The sequence below is a fragment of the Puma concolor genome, chromosome F2 (assembly GCF_028749965.1).
Source record: "Puma concolor isolate L17-30 chromosome F2, mPumCon1.1.hap2, whole genome shotgun sequence".
Taxonomy (NCBI): domain Eukaryota; kingdom Metazoa; phylum Chordata; class Mammalia; order Carnivora; family Felidae; genus Puma; species Puma concolor.
The window spans coordinates 55,722,628-55,740,756 of NC_141684.1; the positions used below are offsets into that span (position 1 = coordinate 55,722,628).

General features: G+C 39.4%; 1 protein-coding gene across 4 annotated transcripts in view; it reads right to left on the minus strand.

Annotated features, from left to right (window-relative positions):
* Positions 1 to 18,129, minus strand: part of LOC147572031 (uncharacterized) — a 602,793-nt gene that overhangs the window by 89,298 nt on the left and 495,366 nt on the right. The window contains exons 8-9 of one of the 4 annotated variants that reach the window (XR_015246948.1): positions 7,677 to 8,130; positions 7,350 to 7,574 (exon numbers count right to left, since the gene is read on the minus strand). Coding sequence is in view for 1 of the 4 variants with exons in the window: in XM_086695886.1 (XP_086552012.1) it covers positions 8,069 to 8,130 (62 nt within the window). In the remaining 3 variants the exon portion in view is untranslated. Of the gene's footprint in view, positions 1 to 7,349; positions 8,131 to 18,129 lie in introns of those variants that run through there. The other 3 variants (XR_015246949.1, XR_015246950.1, XM_086695886.1) reach the window with 3 other exon arrangements.

Consider the following 18,129-nt stretch of genomic DNA (forward strand, 5'->3'; position numbering starts at 1 on the left):
ATTGGCATTCAACAAATGATAACCGTTATTATTACTTGAGCTGTGTTAACTGTGCAAGCTTTCTTCATCATTGAATTGTGATCTTTATCTTTATAATCCCATATTACAATTATGTTATCTAAGCTTACTCCCCATTGTCAGGGAAGAAATGGTGGGAACAAGTAATAATTTTCAGCTTCAAAATATCAAATATTATAATTGTCTATTATTTTATGACCTTAAAAACTTTTATGTGCATTATCATTTGGAATCTAATCATTAACCTTGGGAGCTAAGCATGATTACCATCACCACTTTCCAAAGAGAGAAATTTTAATATAGAGAAATTAAAAGTCTTGGCCAATATCACACAGTTGGTATGTAACAAGCTCAAGACTCAAGATGAGTTCTTCTGACTTGAAATCTTAAAATCTTGTGTTCTTTCTAGTGTATCATTTAATTATCAATTTACTTGTAGAAGGTATTAAATTTTTTGTAGAATCAGGTACATTTTGCAATCAAACACTTTTTTTCCCCAAAATCAGACAATTTATAGGAAACATTTTACAGAGTATGAGGAATTTGTCATTATTAAGAATTTTGATTTTTTAAAAAAAATGTATTTTTTTAGTTTGAGAGAGAGAGAAAGAGAAAGAGAAAGATAGAGAGAGAGAGACAGAGAGAGAGGAGGACAGAGAAAGAGAGGGAGAAAGAGAATCCCAAGCTGGCTCTATGCTGTCAGAGTGGAGCCCAACGCTATGCTTGATCCCACAAACTGTGAGATCATGACCTGAGCCAAAAGTGAGGTGGAAGTTTAACCAACTGAGCCACGCAGGCGCCCTAAGAATTTTGATTTTGACAACCTGAGTGTTTTAAACTAACATTAGGAAAATGGCCATGCTAGTAAGTAGGTAGGAAGGTAAAGAAGATAAAATTCACTTTTCCCTCAGTTTTGCTGATCTGCAGAAGAGATAGTGATTGAAGATCAAACCTCCCAATATTTAGGTCTCTTGCAAGAATTATATTTTACAACTATTAAGTTTGTGAGGCTATGAGCATCATGCGACTGGATGTGTTTATAAAGAGGTCAGAAAACCACTTATTCATGATTTGGCATGGATGTATTTTTGTTGTTTAGGAAGAGTAACAGTATCAGTAGTTTCCAAACTGGGGCTGTCAATGTTACACAGGATCGGACCCTTCTCTGGAGTCAGGGCATCATCGGGTCACTGAACCCTAATCTGTGAATTACTTTTAAGGATTCCTTTAATTCTAAGTTTATGGTTCTGTCTTTTTATATTTATGATTAATCCATTTTTGAGGACAAATAATATTGTTAAAGCACATACTCAATGATTTTAAAACCATCATGTTTTTTGACATAGTGAGTAAGCACAGAGAGAATCTAGACCTGATTTTTCTCATCAAATGAATATAATAATGCATATTTTAATAACCTGATGTTTAGGGGGAAATGCTTTATTCTTTCAGTTACTGTTCACTATATAATGGTCACCCCTTACTTCAAGACTTGGTGCTTTATTCAATTTTCATATGCCCTGGTATGAGGGTTTTAGGACACTATGAAGCACTCATACTTTGCTCCAGGACTTCTTAAATTACCTGCCTGTAAATCTCAATGTGTAACTGCATTCAGTTCCCATGGCAACATGCTTGATGTCAGTATATGTTTCAGCATATTCAGGTCACTTGAAAACCAAAAGATGTGTCTAGCTGCAATAATAAAAGCAAATGCAAAGTGGATATTGGAGTGTTATTATTTATTTATTGTTAGTGTATAGAATATAAGAGGAAAAAATCTGTGGACAGCAGGCTTTAAGATGTCTGCAAAGATCTGGGCTCAGGTTTACGAGCTTGGAACGGAACAGTAGACTTTTGATCTCTGAGATAAGTAATAGGTGACTTGTACTTCCAGAATGAGAAAAACTCTAGTTGTCTATGACATATTGAGTTTATTAGACTCTGTGATGAGTTATGTTCAATAAAGCAAAGGCAGAAGCATGAAGAACAGGCTGGACTCTGCTAGTTGAGGCTTTGGAGACCATAGGAGGCAAGGTCTCTATTTCCACTCTGAAACTTGATAATGGAACATTACATAATGAACGTCTTATGAGACACCAAATCGGTGTGGGTGGGCAGGGGGCACATCTACAGTTAAAGTCATTGCAGACATTGAGAGGAAAGTGACATCTAGAATACCCCTTTACACACATGGACTCTTTTTATCCTTCCAGTAGTATCCCTACTTAAAAAAAACCGAGATAACTTTACAGTGACATGCAAATATGTTAAATGTAGTTCAGTGATTTTTGACAAATGCATCTGTTTATGAACACATCATCTCAAACAAAATATAGAACATTTCCATTGTTCCATAAAATTCCCTCATGACCCTTTCCAGTAAGCTTCCTTCTTCTAGAGGCATAGATTAGTTTTGCTTCTTCTAGAACTTCATGTAAATGAAATCGTACCACGTTTATTCTTTAGATACAGCTTCTTTATCTCAGCAAAAAAATTTTGAGATTAATCCATGTTCTTCTGTGTGTAAGTAGGTTGTCCAACTTGACTGCTGAATAGTACTTCATTTTCTGGATATACCAAAATTTGATTATTTGTTCTTTGGGTTATTTCCAATTTGGGACTAACATTAATCAAGTTGCTGAGGAGCATTTATGTGCCAACACCTGTGTGGCAACGTGACTTTGTTTTTCTTTCGTCCAAGTGACGTTGCCAGGCTATCGCAATCTTATACCATAAATGTATATGTTTGACTTCATAAGACACTGCCAAAATAATTTTTGGAAGTTTTCCAAAATGACTGTACCATTTCAGACTTTCAACAGTAACCTTTAAGAGTTCTGAACGCTTCAGGTCCTCATCAGTAAGAGATGTGTCATTCTTTTTCAATTCAGCCACAGGAGTGATGTCCAGTGATGTCTTTGTGGTTTTCATTTGCATTTTCCTGATGACTGATAATGTTAGCACTTTTTTGTGTGTGTCCTTATCGGTCATTTGTATATTTTCTTTTATTTTCTAGCTGTTCAAGTCTTTCCTCAATTTTTATTGGCTTGTTTGCCATTTTTTATAACATCATAGGAGTTCTTTATGTATTCTGCAGACAGAGCCCTTCTTCAGATACCTGTGCTATAAATATTTTCTTCCAGTCTGTGCTTCATCTATTCATTTTTCTTGACAGGGTTTTTTGATGAGCAGATATTTTAGTTTTGAGGAAATCCAATTTATTGATTTTTAAGTTTTGTTGCTGATTTCTGTGTCCGACTTAAGAAATATTTGCTGTCTTTCAACTTGTGAAGATATTCTCTCATGTTGTCTTCTAGAATAGCACTTTCCAATAGAATTTCTATTTGTCCTATCCAATATTGTAGCCTTTAGCTATCTATATTGGTGGTGCAGCATTTGCAATATAACTAGTGTGAATGGGAAATCAAATTTTAACTTAAATTTTAATCAATTTAAATTAAAGTTTGCATGGCCATACGTGGTTAGTAGCTATTGTATTGGACAACATAGTTCTAAAAGCTTTATAGATTAAAATTTTCCATTTGTAGCTATACTCCATCTCAAATTATTGCATTATTAATTTTATTATATGAAATAGTGGTAGAAATTCACTTCTCTTTTTATTTGTTTATCCAATTGTTCCAGTACCATTGAATTGTGCTGTCAAAACCAATTAGCTGTCTATGTATTAGTCTATTTCTTGACACCCTAGTCTGTTCCATTGATATATTTGTCTGTCTTTATAGTCAAATACAACATTGACTTGATTACTGTAAGTTTACATCTCTGTCTTAGAATTGAACAGTATAATTCCACTGAATTATTTTTTAAGGTTGTTTTTGATTTTCCAGTCCTTTGCAATTTTATATAAATTTAAGAATCATTTTCTCAGTTTCTATTAAAAAAAAAGCTCTTTTTGGAATTTTGATTGGGAAGTTTTCATCCATAGAAATGGATTTATTTATTTATGTTTAAATGTTTATTTACTTTTGAGAGAGAAAAAGACAGTGTGTACACAAGCAGGGGAAGGGCAGAGAGGGAGACAGAGAATTCAAACCAAGGCTGTCATCACAGAGCCCGATGTGGGGCTGGATTCCACAAACCATGAGATCATGACCTGAGCCTAAATCAACAGTCGGACACTCAACCAACTGAGCCACTCAGGTGCCCCTTAGATACTGATTTTAAAAAAAAATTAGGAGTGCTAAGCATCTGACTCTTGATTTCCGCTCAGGTCATGATCTCATCATCATGGGATTGAGCCCCATGTCAATCCACAGGTTGAATGTAGAGCCAGCTTAAGATCCTCTCTCTCTCTCTCTCTCTCTCTCTCTCTCTCTCTCCCTCTGCCCCTCCCCAACTCACATGTGCACTCTCTCTCAAAAAAAATTAAAAAATATTTTTAAATGTTTATTTATTTTTGAGAGAAAGAGAGACAGCACGTAAGTGGAGGGAGGGGGCAGAGAGAGAGGGAGACACAGAATCCGAAGCAGGCTCCAAGCTTGAGCTGTCATCACAGAGGCAGATGCAGGGCTCTAACTTGTGAACCCTGAGATCATGACCTGAGAGTCAGGGTCAGACGCTTAACCGATGGAGCCACCCAGGCACCCCTCTCAAATTTTTTTTTTTAATTTAAAAATTGTAAGAACTCCCTTTTTATAGCAACCATTTAAATTGCTCAGTTCATCATTCTGTAATCAAGGGAGTATTAAGTAAGTATATATACACACACACACACACACACACACATATATGTAAATATATCAAAATACCAGTTATTATTATTCTTATGATATCTGTAATTTTGCCTCGCGTCCGTCTCCATTCCTTACAGTGGCATAATTTCATATCCTATTACACAGAAACAATTTAGGCTGCACTCGTGGTATTTTAATTTCTCCTATACCTTCATGCCACCATACACGACTACGTTTACTTTTTTATAAACTTTTATTTTTATGGTTTTTTTATTTACTTTTTGAGAGAGAGAGAGCATGTAAGTGGGAGAGGCACAGAGAGAGAGGGGGGCAGAGGATCTGAAGCTGGCTCTGCACTGACAGGATGACTGCATCGAGTCTCGTGTGGGGCTTGCACTCACGGACATGAGATCAGGACCTGAGCTGAAGTCGGTTGCTTACTCAGGTGCCCCTATAGCTACCGTTATTTTGACCATTTCTCTCCTGAATTGATGAAGATATTGTCTATCCTGTCTTTTTACTTTCTTACTAACTTCTACCGAACACACACACACACACACACACACACACAAACACACACGATTTAATCAACATTTAAAAACTTTTCTTTTCAAAATACACTGTTAAGGAAATAAAGAAGCAAATCTTTGCAAAGCATATATAGAACACACACATACATAGAACATGCAAAGAACACTTAGCTGCTCAATAATAATAAGACTAATATCTATTCCACTCCTATGTATTTACCCAAGAGAAATTCATATACTCATTCAAAGACTTGTACGTGACTCTTTAGAACAGCTTTATTTGTAATAGACAGAAAGTGGAAACAACCCCAATGTCCATCGATATGTAAATGGGTAGACACATTATATATCGTATATTCATACATTTCCCACTAGTGATTTCATGACCTAAAACTTAAAAAAAAAAATACCCCAACAATACAGATTTAAATGACTTGGTCAAAAACAACCCAAAGGTGACAGCTTAAGTATGGGATATTTCTCTTGCAGCTGACCTGATGTGTTCCTGCAACCTGCAAACTCTTATGCTCTGAGATCCTGCTTTTGGCGTCTCTCTTTGGCAATGTCCCCACTTCTTGATCTCATAATAAATATTATTGCTTTAAAATTTTTTTTAACATTGACTTATTCTTGAGAGATAGAGAGAGACAAGCACAAGTGGGCAGAGAGAGAGGGAGACACAGAATCTGAAGCAGGCTCCAGGCTCAGGGCTGTCAACACAGCCCAACACGGGGCTCAAACTCATGGACCATAAGATCATGATCTGGGCCGAAGTCAGATGCTTAACCGACTGAGCCACTCGGGCGCCCTTATTATTGCTTGCTTTGGACCACTGCTTTAGAGCCCACTTATTAAATTGAGTAACTGACAAAAACTGTATCCTATTTGTCTTTGCTTCCATTTCTCGAACTACAAGAATAAACAGATAAATGCGTGAACACTTCTAGAAAAGATACCCTAAATGTTTTAAAGGTGAGTGTGTGACTGTGTGTAACTGAGCTGCCCCTTCTGGCCTGCTTAGATACAGTAGGTTTGGCTCAAATTTTGTAGGAAAGACACAGCTTGAACTTTAAACAAAGTATTTTCTAGAGTATAAGAGATTGTTTCCTTGAAACAGGACAACATCTTATGAAGGTCAGAGTAATAAAGAATTCTGAAACACAAGAGTGGCTTTGCATAAAATCCAAGATGATAAATGTCATTAAAAAGCCAACTTGTTCTTCAAGGCTGGCCCTGTGGGCTGTGTCTTATCAACATACCCTATGGAATCAAGGTATCTGGTTCTTTTTCAGTGGTACAGTGGCTAACTGCTATCGTTTGGCTCAGTAATTTGATTTTTAACCTATTGAGACACTTATTGTTCTGAGAGTCTGATGAAAATTAGAGAGCCTCTTTTTAGCAAAAGATTTTTCTAGGTATGCCCACAATTTTGTATGCAATATCAGGGACTTTGTTTTTCTACAAACCATCATGGTAAGAGCTCTGTACCGATTATTAACAGGATAATACCTCATTAGGATAATCAGGAACATTTAGGAGAATTTATTAGCAAAGTGTATTATATTGGAATGACCAAGGAAACAAACTACCCAACCTTGGTGCCTCATAAGAAGAATTTATTCTCATAGTTTTCAAGGTCAGAAGTCCAAATCAGTATCTCCGGACTGAAATCAGGGTTTTTGGCAGGCCTACTTTCTCTCCGTAGGCTCTGAGGAAGAATCGGTTGTCTTCTCCGAGATGGCCGCTGCCATTCCTTGGCTTATGGGTGTATCGCTGCTGTCTCTGCCTCAGTGGTCACATTGCTTCCTCTTCTGTCTGTCATAAGGACACGTGTGACGATATTCAGGCCCACCTGGATAATCCAGGACCATCCTTCCATCTCAAGATCCTTCACTCGATCACATTTGCAGGCACTTTTTCCTTATAAGATAACATTTACTGGTTTCAGGGATGTCTTTGGGTAGCCATTATTCAGGCTACTACACAAAGGAACTACAGTAAAACCTTGGTTTGTGAGGATAATTCATTTCAGAAACATGCTTCACACTCCCTTGTGTATCAAAACGAATTTCCGCAGAAGAAATAATGGAAACTCAGATGATTTGTTCTATAACCCAAAGGTATTTATATAGAAATGATTACAGTACTGTATTATAAGGGGCACCTGGGTGGCTCCATCGGTAAAGTGTCTGACTTCGGCTCAGGTCATGACCTCACAGTTCACGAGTCCGAGCCCCACGTCTAGCTCTCTGCTGTCAGCACAGAGCCTGGAGCCTGCTTTGGATTCTGTCTCTCTCTCTCTCTCTGCCCCTTCTCAATTTGTGCTCTGTCTCTCAAAAATAAATAAACATTAAAAAATAGTGTAATACAACACAAAATAATAAAGACAATCCAAAATAAAAAAATAAACAAGTTAACCTGCACTTACCTTTGAAAACCTTCGTGGCTGGTGTGAGGGAGACAAGAGACAGGAGGCTTATTGTGTAGGATGACTTTCACTATCACTAAGGGAATCACTGCTATCTATAGGCTCAATGGAATCTTTTTCTGCATGAAGGTCATTGTATGCACTCACACAGATGTTGACTACAGTACAGTATTAATAAACTCTTGTCATCTACTGTATTTAATGTAACTGGCAATAAGGCAGCAGAGGAAAGGGTCTCTATCTGCAGGCAGCCTGACCTAGAATGAAGCAAAGTATTCCTGAGCTTACTCTTGAATGGAAAAGCAGAGGACTGTCTATGGGTGTAATGAAGTGACAAAAAATACACTAGTGTCAGTTGTGGGCACCTTCCAGTGCTCTGAAACATCACTGATTTATGTCAAACACTGAGGCCTGAGGCCGAGCATCTGAGCATGGGAGACGATCATCCAAAATCCTGCAGAGAGAGAGAGAGAGAGAGAGGAGAGAAGTATTGGCTTAGTTGTGATCATGCGACATTCGGCGTAACATACTACTTATGTTGCGAGACATCGCTTGTTCAAGATTTATTAGAAACGTTTGCTTGTCTTGAGGAACACTCGAAGGACAAGTTACAATTCAAGGTTTTACTGTATTTACAAAGCAGGCAAGGTCTGGTAGGAGAACCACATGGGGTAGTCTAGAAACCACTGGTCAGGATTAGAGCCTCTGCTTCAACCTTTAGGCCTGAAGGGGCAAGAAGAGGTGTGGTTACTGGGACCTGGGAGGACAGAGTCATGGAGACCAGACTCCTTGAGAGAAACAGAGTGCTCCCTCTATCCCCCCCCTCCCTACCACCCTTTAAGGAGCACCACTGGCTTGAGGCAAATTTTAAAGGGAGGAGTCAGGGGAATTACATCCTGATGCCACCCTTCTTCTCTCCAATCTGGTTTCACATCAGCTAAAGCCAACTGGAAGCCATTAGGCACATGCACCCATTGACTGAGCCTACAGAAGTTAAACTCTCACAGGAGACAACAAGATAGAGAAGTGTGGAGTGTGGATCTACAGGGGCAAATGGAAGATACTCAGCATTCACTAATTGGCTCATAGGGGAGCATCATCCATGAAAAATGCTCAGGCAATTTCTTGCCTTGCAGAAGTGTGTGTCATCTTTGAGCATTATAACACTTAAGGAACCATTTCTTTCTCTAGGTAGCTCTTGAAAGTACCTGCCACTGCTGTTAAGACAACTGAGAGTTCCGTGAGAGCAGGGATTTTGTCTATTTTGTTTACCAATGTATCCCCAGACTTAGAATATAGTATTTGTCTATAAATCCATATATTATCTATTTGTTGAATAAATGGAACAGAAATATAGCATACAAATACCTAATGGTCACCCTCCATATTGCTTCACACTCCCTATCAGGTGTTTGTTTCTCCTCCTGCCTGCCTTGGCCCAAAACAGCTGCTGTTGCTCCATGAGACTTTGCTGCTCTCCCCTCCAAGGAGATAGTGCTTTGGTCATGACACAATTCCACTCTATTGTGGAAGAACCAGATTCCTATGGTGGGTCTGGTTCTTTTAGCTCCAGTGAGCACAACTGCCTAATTCAGGTAGATTCAGGTGCTTTTAGAATTTATTAAATTTATATTTTAATAAATACATATTATTTATTAAATACATGACAGATTATGCAGGGCACCTGTCTGCTGTCAGTTGAGATGCTCCTGAAGGCAGCTGTGGGGCTGAGAGAAAGGTCACATGCCACAGGATCTCTGATGCTGCCAAGTCTCTTTGGGTATCTAGGAGGACTAGAGGTCCATATCACCCACTTTGGTCCATATCACCTCCATATCGCCCACTTTGGTTTCCAAAGGGCTGCAGACTCTAGAGGTGGAAGATGGGGAAACCTTTGTGGTAATTTTCACTGCCATCACCATCAAGATAAAGATCTTCAGAATATTAAAGACTTTGTGATAAATCCTCTTTCTAAAAGCCTGGTCTTGGGGCGCCTGGGTGGCGCAGTCGGTTAAGCATCCGACTTCAGCCAGGTCACGATCTCGCGGTCCGTGAGTTCGAGCCCCGCGTCGGGCTCTGGGCGGATGGCTCAGAGCCTGGAGCCTGTTTCGATTCTGTGTCTCCCTCTCTCTCTGCCCCTCCCCCGTTCATGCTCCGTCTCTCTCTGTCCCAAAAATAAATAAAAACGTTGAAAAAAAAATTAAAAAAAAAAAAAATAAAAGCCTGGTCTTCTCCACATTTATCCTACCCTTCAGTTGTAATATACTTCTCAAAATAAGGCCAGTTTTTTAATGTCTTTTAGCTTTTTTGTATTAGTGTTGCCTACCTCTTCTGCCTCAAATGGGGCATCTATCAATTTAATGGGGATGACGATTTAATATCCAAGACATTTGGGCAATCCTATCTTCTTTCTTGACTTAATTACCCAATAAATTTCCACTTTTGTATATTAGAAAGTAGTTTATTGCAACAGGCACACACATCCCCAATGACACACATCTGAGTTTCACCTAACTCTGAAATTTACCCCATTTTTAAAAAAAATTTTTGAAGTTTTTATTTATTTTTGAGAGACACAGAGAGACAGAGCACAAGTGGGGGAGGGGCAGAGAGAGAGGGAGACACAAAATCTGAAACAGACTCCAGGCTCTGAGCTGAAGGCACAGAGCCCGACGCGGGTCTTGAACTCAAGAACCGCGAGATCATGACCTGAGATGCTTAACTGACTGAGCCACCCAGGCGCCACCCCCCCCCATTTTTTAATTTTTAGAGAGAGAGCGAGAGAGACAGAGTGAGTAAGGGAGGGGGAAAAAGGGGAGGGGAGACAGACAGAGAGAGAGAGAGAGAGAGAGAGGAGAGAGAGAGAAAACCTTAAGCATGCTCCACACTCAGTGTGGGGCCTGACACGGGGCTTTATCTCATGACCCTGGGATCATGACCTGAACCAAAATCAAGAATCAGACACTCAATTGGCTGAGCCACCCAGGCGCCCAAGACTTACCCCATCCTTTAACATAATCCATCTTTCTGAGGTTTATCACTTTTCTTAAATTTTAATATCATCTAGTAACCCTGCCCTTACTCCTGACCCTCGCCTAAATCCCAATCTCAACTTGTTCCTGAGTGACTAAATGATTTAAGGCAGAAATGAGTAAATGGATCACCAGTCCAAAAATTCAACATGGAATGTGACCATCATTCCCAAAGGGGCTGCTTAACTAGGTTCATAGATACAGATTTTGGTAACAAGTTTTTGAAGGACAGAAGGATGGACTTAGTATTCAATGCAATGATTCCAGTTTTAAAAGAATGTTTTTCTCCAAAAAGGCCAAAGGAGGGTCAGAGCAGCAATATATTCCTTAAACAGAAAAGTAGTCTTGCAGATAAATCCAGGATGATAAATGCCACTCAGAGGTTAACTTAATTACTCTTCCAGCCTGACCTTGACATCTTTTCCTGCCCGGTATTGCCCTTGATTCAAGACGACTTGTTTTTCCCATTCGGTGTTTGGCATACTAAGTACACGTGTAAATTGCTAGCTAGAAACTAAACCCCATTATTCGAGGCCTTTTTGAATTTAGTAATTATTTTCGAAAATCTGAGGAGAGTCATTTTCTCCCCAAGAAAATGCACATAAATACATATACACACAATTTTGCTTACCGTTTCATGGATTTTAGGGATCCAAGGACCCCATATTTAGAAGCCATGAATTAGAGATATTACCCACTTAGGTAACTGGCCACAGAAAGGGAGTCTATTAATGGAACATTCTCCAGGCCAGTTCTTCTTGTTCTGAAAATGTCGGTCTTGGGCTTGCTTTCATTTCCTGAGTGTTCTTGAATCTCTTATATCTTGTGATCGCCTGGACACCATGTCTTCTAGGTAATTTACAGCAGAAACATCACGAACTATTTACACTGCACTTACTTGAGGCTTCCTCACTAGGTTTAGCTCTGCAAAGGGACATTAGATTTGCTTTCCAGAAACAGATGTTGCATGGGTGAGATAATTAAATGAGTAGGTGGCCAGATTCTTGCAGCTGCTAAGCACTCTTATCCATGTGGACTTGTAGGCTGCTTTCTGTCCTCAAATACAGATATACATGCCTCGCCATCAGTATGAGGTGCCCATACCTGAACAGAAATACTTTAGATTCATTTATGCTGTGTCATGCACTCTACTAGAATAGATAAAGTAGAGATTCCACTTATGTTATTGATCATACAGTGAATTTCCCCAAAACGCACCAGAAATTTATGACAGTTAAGATTAAGACCTAGCTTCCCGGCATCTCAGAGTCATCACCTGCTTCACTAGTGTTCCTAGCTGCGATCTGGGCCTCTGGCTCTTTACCACCCAGCTCAGCCCAGTTCCAGAGAGTACCACAGTTCCTCACCATTATGCGATCTGAGAGAAGGCATTTCAGCAATGGAGCCATCTCACCCCACCTAATGCAAACTACAGGGCTGGCTCCTTTACCTCCACTGCTTGATCAAACAAGTTTCAAATTCCTTCACTTTTCTTGCACAATTACAGTATTTACCCTTTCTTTGGACCTCAGGACCAGAGCTACACTCCCCAACTGGTGCTTCAGAGGGTGCCTCATCGCTGCTGGTCTCTGCCGCTCCGGGTCTAATTTCATTTTCCCATCTTTTCTCCTGGGCAACCATTCTATTTAGTACACATCGACTTTTTTTGTTTGTATGTGTTTTATAAAATGTGCCTTGTTTTGTGCATGTATTTTTAATGTATCTAAGTAGTATTAGGTTATTGTGCTAAGTTACAGTAATTTAGTAGCAATGACAGATAACCCCCAGAGTTTTAGTGACCAAACTCAATTAAATCTCTTGATCACACAATGGTGTAATGGAGATGTTTCTGGTTGGGTGTTTCTGCAAGTAATGATTCAGGAATGCAGGCTCCGTCCTACTTGTAGCTCTACCATCTAACCCAGGCTCCCAATGTCATGTGGAGGGCTGCTGCGTTCGAAACAGCTGGAAAGGAAAAGGAGCATGAAATATCACCAAGCAGAGGTATATTGTCTATGATCCACCCTCTTTCCTCAGAGTCTCAGGCACAAGGGCTCATAAAGGATTTCGCCGTTGCCACTAACTCTTCATTCACTGTAGATACTGGGCCCAAGCTCTACAGGATGAAGACTGATTTTGAAGTGCAAGACTTTTCCAGAAAACATCCAGTAGTTGAACAAACTTCCACTCATGACTTGTCTTTAAACGTTAGTTCATTCAACAAATATTGCCCTGAGCTCATTTCTTCGCCAGGTCTTATACTAAGTTCCTTTGAGGAGAAAAAGGTCACATGTGACAATTGTACATTTGAAAAAGCAAAAACAAAGCAAAGCAAAACAAACAAACCAAAAAACAAAAAAAAAGCAAAGGACCAAAGAAAAAACAACAAAAACATTATAGTTTAACGAAGATATCACAAAAATGCTGCCTAAGCGCAGAAAAGGGTGTAACAGATTTTGATGAAAAAGACAGAAAGGTTAATATTTACTGCATTTAATTGGGGAAGAAGGAGGGAAGGGCATTGCAGAAATAAAGAATAATGTTTACAAAGGTTTGAAAAAGTCAGCGGGCATGGCTGCAGAATTTGGGGGCAGCCAACAAATGTACAGGGCCTTTACATCAGGTTAGCAGCCTGGACTTCATCCAGACTGGAATCACATTCGGGGTTTAGAAACAACATAAAGGTTCAAGTGCAGTTTTGCAGTTGAGTTGAACTACGTACACTGAAATTTCCTCATTTGTAAAAATTCCCTTGATGGTAATTCCTGATTTCCATCTGGCATTCTCATTGTGAAGCTCAAATAAAATGATCTAAAATTCTCTTGCATACTTTAAAGTTGTTTACAGCCAAGAATTTTTATTATAGTTTGTATCCCTCGTTGGGAAATATGTGACTCAGGTGAGCCTTTGGCTATTGTTACAAAATCTTACGTGTTTTATTCAATTTTTTGTCATTATGTTTTCAAGTCTTTTTTCTCTTGGCTCTGTAACTCTCATATTAGGCAGCACGACACAAACATATAGTGTGTGTCAATATACATCTTAATTTGTTAATTGCCTTTTGAAATAATTGATAGTGGCCATACCAATAGAATCATACATAGTCTTTGGGACTTGGTGGTCAGTAAAAAAAAAAAGAAAAGAAAAGAAAAAAAACACCTTCACTAATTAAGAGACTACCTGAACAATCAGAACTCAGTGGCTGTGCCATGGGCGTGACCCAGAGCACAGAAGATCTCCATTTTCACAAGCTTTGTCAGAGCAAGCAGAGGGTCGCAGAAAGACCAGAAGGTAGAAATAAAGAAATATAGCGATAGGAAGATGGGATGTAGGCAGAAAACAGATCCAAGCAGCTTTTCAGATTACAGAGGTCAGAAGGTACATTTTATGGTCTCACTTCCTATAAGAATCATTCAAGGGATTAGAGGCAAGCCCTGGGAAGCCTGGTGAGCATTAAGTCCTGACTGGGAAACTTACTAACATAAGACTGTCAGGCAGGAACCATAGGGAAACAAGATTGCGTCTGGCTCTTGGGAAAGGCTCCACGGTAGGAGCGTGGAAGGGGCCCAGTTGCTAGAGTGAGCGTGAAGCTAGAACCGTCCTAGCAGACCCTCTAGTGGAAACAGTCGTCCATTTAGAACAAACAGGATGGTCACAGGACTGGAAGCAGCACTAAGCCTGTTGGGGGTGCTCAGCCTCCTTGGTTGTAAGGTTGGGGGAGCTTAGTTTCCAAGCTCCCTGGCAACCACTCTGTGCTTAGTGGGCAGAAGATGACAAATTTGTTAGAACTTGAGGTCATCTATGGGAATAAGTTCACAAAGTCCGTGCAAGACTCCGTGAGGCGCTGAGGCTAGTGAACCAAGCTAAGCTCATGGACTAGGAGTTTGAAACTTAATGTTGGACTGTTGAGTTTGTCTCTTCATAATCGTTGAGTGGCTGTTAGATATTATTTTCTCAATTAGATTGCCTACACCCAGTGTCCCAATTCCGTCTCATTCACTTAGTAACTCGTCACAATCTGGCTTCTATTCTAGCAGCTAGGCTCAAACTTTACTCTGTAAATTACCTTCAGTTTCCAAAATGTGAAATCCAAGGGATGTTTTTCTGGACATTCTGTCCCAGCTGATGCTGCCATTTACCTTCCTTGTATCTTCCTTCACCTTCTAGTTTTCCTTCTTCCACTTTTCTCCTTAGATCTGGGGAAGTTTCTTCTGTCCATCAGTGCACTCTCTTGGGTGATCACCTCTAGTCCTAGAGCCTTAACTGCTTTACCTACTGACAACTTGCAAATTGATTTCTTGGGCCTAAAGGTTCTAAAGACTCTCAGACTTGAGTATCTAATTTCCTATCGGCCAATGTAACCAGCACGCCTCTTGGATGACTGTAATGTAATAATTACTGCTAAATTCAGTATTCTGCTCTCTAAAGCTAACTGTTTTCCTATAAATGTTTTACCTCATTTGACAATGTTACAACCACATAAGTCATCCATGTTCCGAGCATGTAGACCAGGTGTCCCTTGTTCCCCACATTTTTCACTTCTCCAGTTCTATTTAACTCACAGCCAGGCCCTATTGAGTTTGACGTTTAAGTATTTTGTGACTTTTTTTCCTATACGTCACTTTTAATATTTCCTCAGTTGAATTGCAGTCTGACTTTGGAGTCCAAGCATTAGCTATGAAGCTATGCTGTGTTCTCATAGTTCACACTTTTATAAAATTAAAGACACACATACTGAGCATTGTTATATATTATTCACAGCTAAAATACATGTTTCTAGGTGTAAGAAACATGGAACTATATATACTAAATTTATGATAGTGGATGCCTACAAAGAGGTGTGGTGCTTAGGATCACCAAGCAAGTGGGGCTTTGAACGTATTTGCTGTTTTGTTCTATAAAAAAAGAAACTTGAACCCATATAAGAAAACAATTGTCAGTCATAAATGGTGCTTGTTTAAGTTTTAATTAAATTAGTTGTAGTTTTGAAATTTCTTTAAAAAATATGATTAGCTTTTCAGGGGGTTGTAGAACAAATGCATAGAGCATTGTTGACTTTGTAAAACAAAACATATAAGGTACAAAAAAATATTCAGTGATATGTTAATGGTGTGTTATTTTGGGATGGTAGTATTTTATAGGTAGGTATTTTTCCCTTCATGCTTTGAATAATAATCATTACAAAATTAAATGAAATTATAAGAAATAGCGATGAAGTTACATTTCCACAAAACACGTAAGTGGTAAATTCAGGAAGTCTAACTTCAGAGTATATGGTCTTAAATGCATCCTTTTACCACTTCCCTAACAAAAGGCTTCTGAATCTTTTCTACCTTCTTCATTCCCACTACCTTTCTCCCAGTTCAGACTTTAATAACGTCTCTCTTGAAGAGTAACAATAGCCATGTAACTAGCTTCCTCCACATTTGTACCTCCTTCTCTCTAATCCACCCTGCACACAGTTGCTAAGTTGTCTTTCTGAAGAGCCAGTCCCTTTGTGGCACTTCATTTCCCATAAGCTTCAAGAGCAGTTTCAAATTTATCAGAAAGCACACGAGCACCTTCTTGGTCTTATTTTTGCGTTAAGCCCTTGCCTTCTCCTGTCATCTCCTGCAGTCTTTCCACCTGGACTCTTTTCTCCGGACGTAGCAATTCTCCTGTAGCAAAATGATATGAGCTAGCTGCTGCCTCCCCCTCTAATGTTCTTGCTTCCTTCCCTGGCCCCCACCCAACTCCTTGCCCCTTCAGCCTGGCTAACTCTTGGTCACCTTATCTAGACCAGTTCTTCTGTGGAAAGCATTTACTGAGCAATTTCAACCATTCTTAGAGGAGATAGTGGCAACTCTTCTGTTATCTTGCAGCCTGTATGGGATTCTATGCTTATCTCTCGGGGATTAATCATTGATTTTTCTGTCTCTCTGGCCTATCCTAGTACTTGAGTGTCTGATGCTGAGGCTTGCTTCGCATTTTTTGAATGAACAAATATGTTTTGTCTCTTGCTACCCCTTTTGATTGGACCAAGAAGAGGACAGCTCCCCCGACTTCTGGTCCAAGGACACTGGGTGAACTTGCTGGGGAGACCTTCCTGCACCGAGGAGGCCAGCTTTGCATGACTCAGCTTCTGACTGCTCTTGCTTAAGATCCTTCTAGCTTCTGCAGTATGTGAGAGAAGTGACCTACATTTAGAATCACTTTATAATTCAAGAATTAAACTCAAATGTGTAATAGGAAGAGAAATTATCTCAGTATAGGGAAACATCAGTTTTCAGAAAGCCAAGATAATAAAAATGAAGAATTGAGGAAGCAAGAACTGCTGACAATAACAGCTGAGAAAGTAGGACAGTTTAGACAAAGTTTCTTGGAGGAAAAGGGCATTCAGTGAGTCTGGAATTTTCTACCTTTCCCACATAGCTCTTTATCTGAAAATGACACTTCTGATCTTTTTTTTTTTTTTTTTTTTTTTTTTCCATCACAAGGATATTCTCTGGTGACCATTAATCCTCCAGTCACCACTATGGACACCAAGCTCAAGGTTGAGAGGCAAGTATCCTCAGCAAATATCCACTTGCTGAATATATTTCAAATTTTAGTCTCAGGTCATTCTTGCATTCATTTGGCTTTCTTCCTCCAAGAATCATTTGTTTTAAACCTTTGCTCTTTGCCAAATCTCAGACTAGGCTCTGGAGATTTAGGTATAGTCAAGTGTTAATTTCTGCCACAGAAAGTTTACTTCTCTCAACTTTTTAAAAAGTGGCAAAAACTCCACATAACACAAAATTCACCCTTCCAACAATTTCCAAGAGTAGAGTACATTATTGTTGACCACATGCACATTGTGCAAGAGATGCCCAGAAACCTGCCCCCGTTTCCCATCCTGCATGACTGAAACTCTACACTCACCCAACACAAAAATGTCCCACCTGCCCCTGCCCCGGTCTCTGGTACACATTCATCTTTCTGTCTGATCATTTTAGATGCTTCATATAAGTGGAATAATGAAGTATTTGTCTTTCTGGAACTGGCTTATTTCACTTAGCACAGTGTCTTCCAGGTTCATCCATGTTGTAGCATGTGACAGGATTTCCTTTTTTTTTTTTTTTAAGGCTGAATAATATCACATTGTACATATATACCACATTTTCCTTATCTTCTCACCCATCGATGGATATTTAAGTTCTTCTACCTCTTGCCTACTGTGAATAATGTTGCAGTGAACAGAGTTGTGCAACCATCTCTTGGACATCTTGTTTTCAATTCTTTTGGATATATACCCTAAGTGAGACTGATGGGTCATATAGAAATTCTATTTTTGCCTTTTTGAGACACCTCCAAACTATCTTCTCCAGTTGCTGAACCATTTTACATTCCTGCCAACAGTGCACAAGGATTCCAATTTCTCTATGTCCTTGTCCACTGCCGAC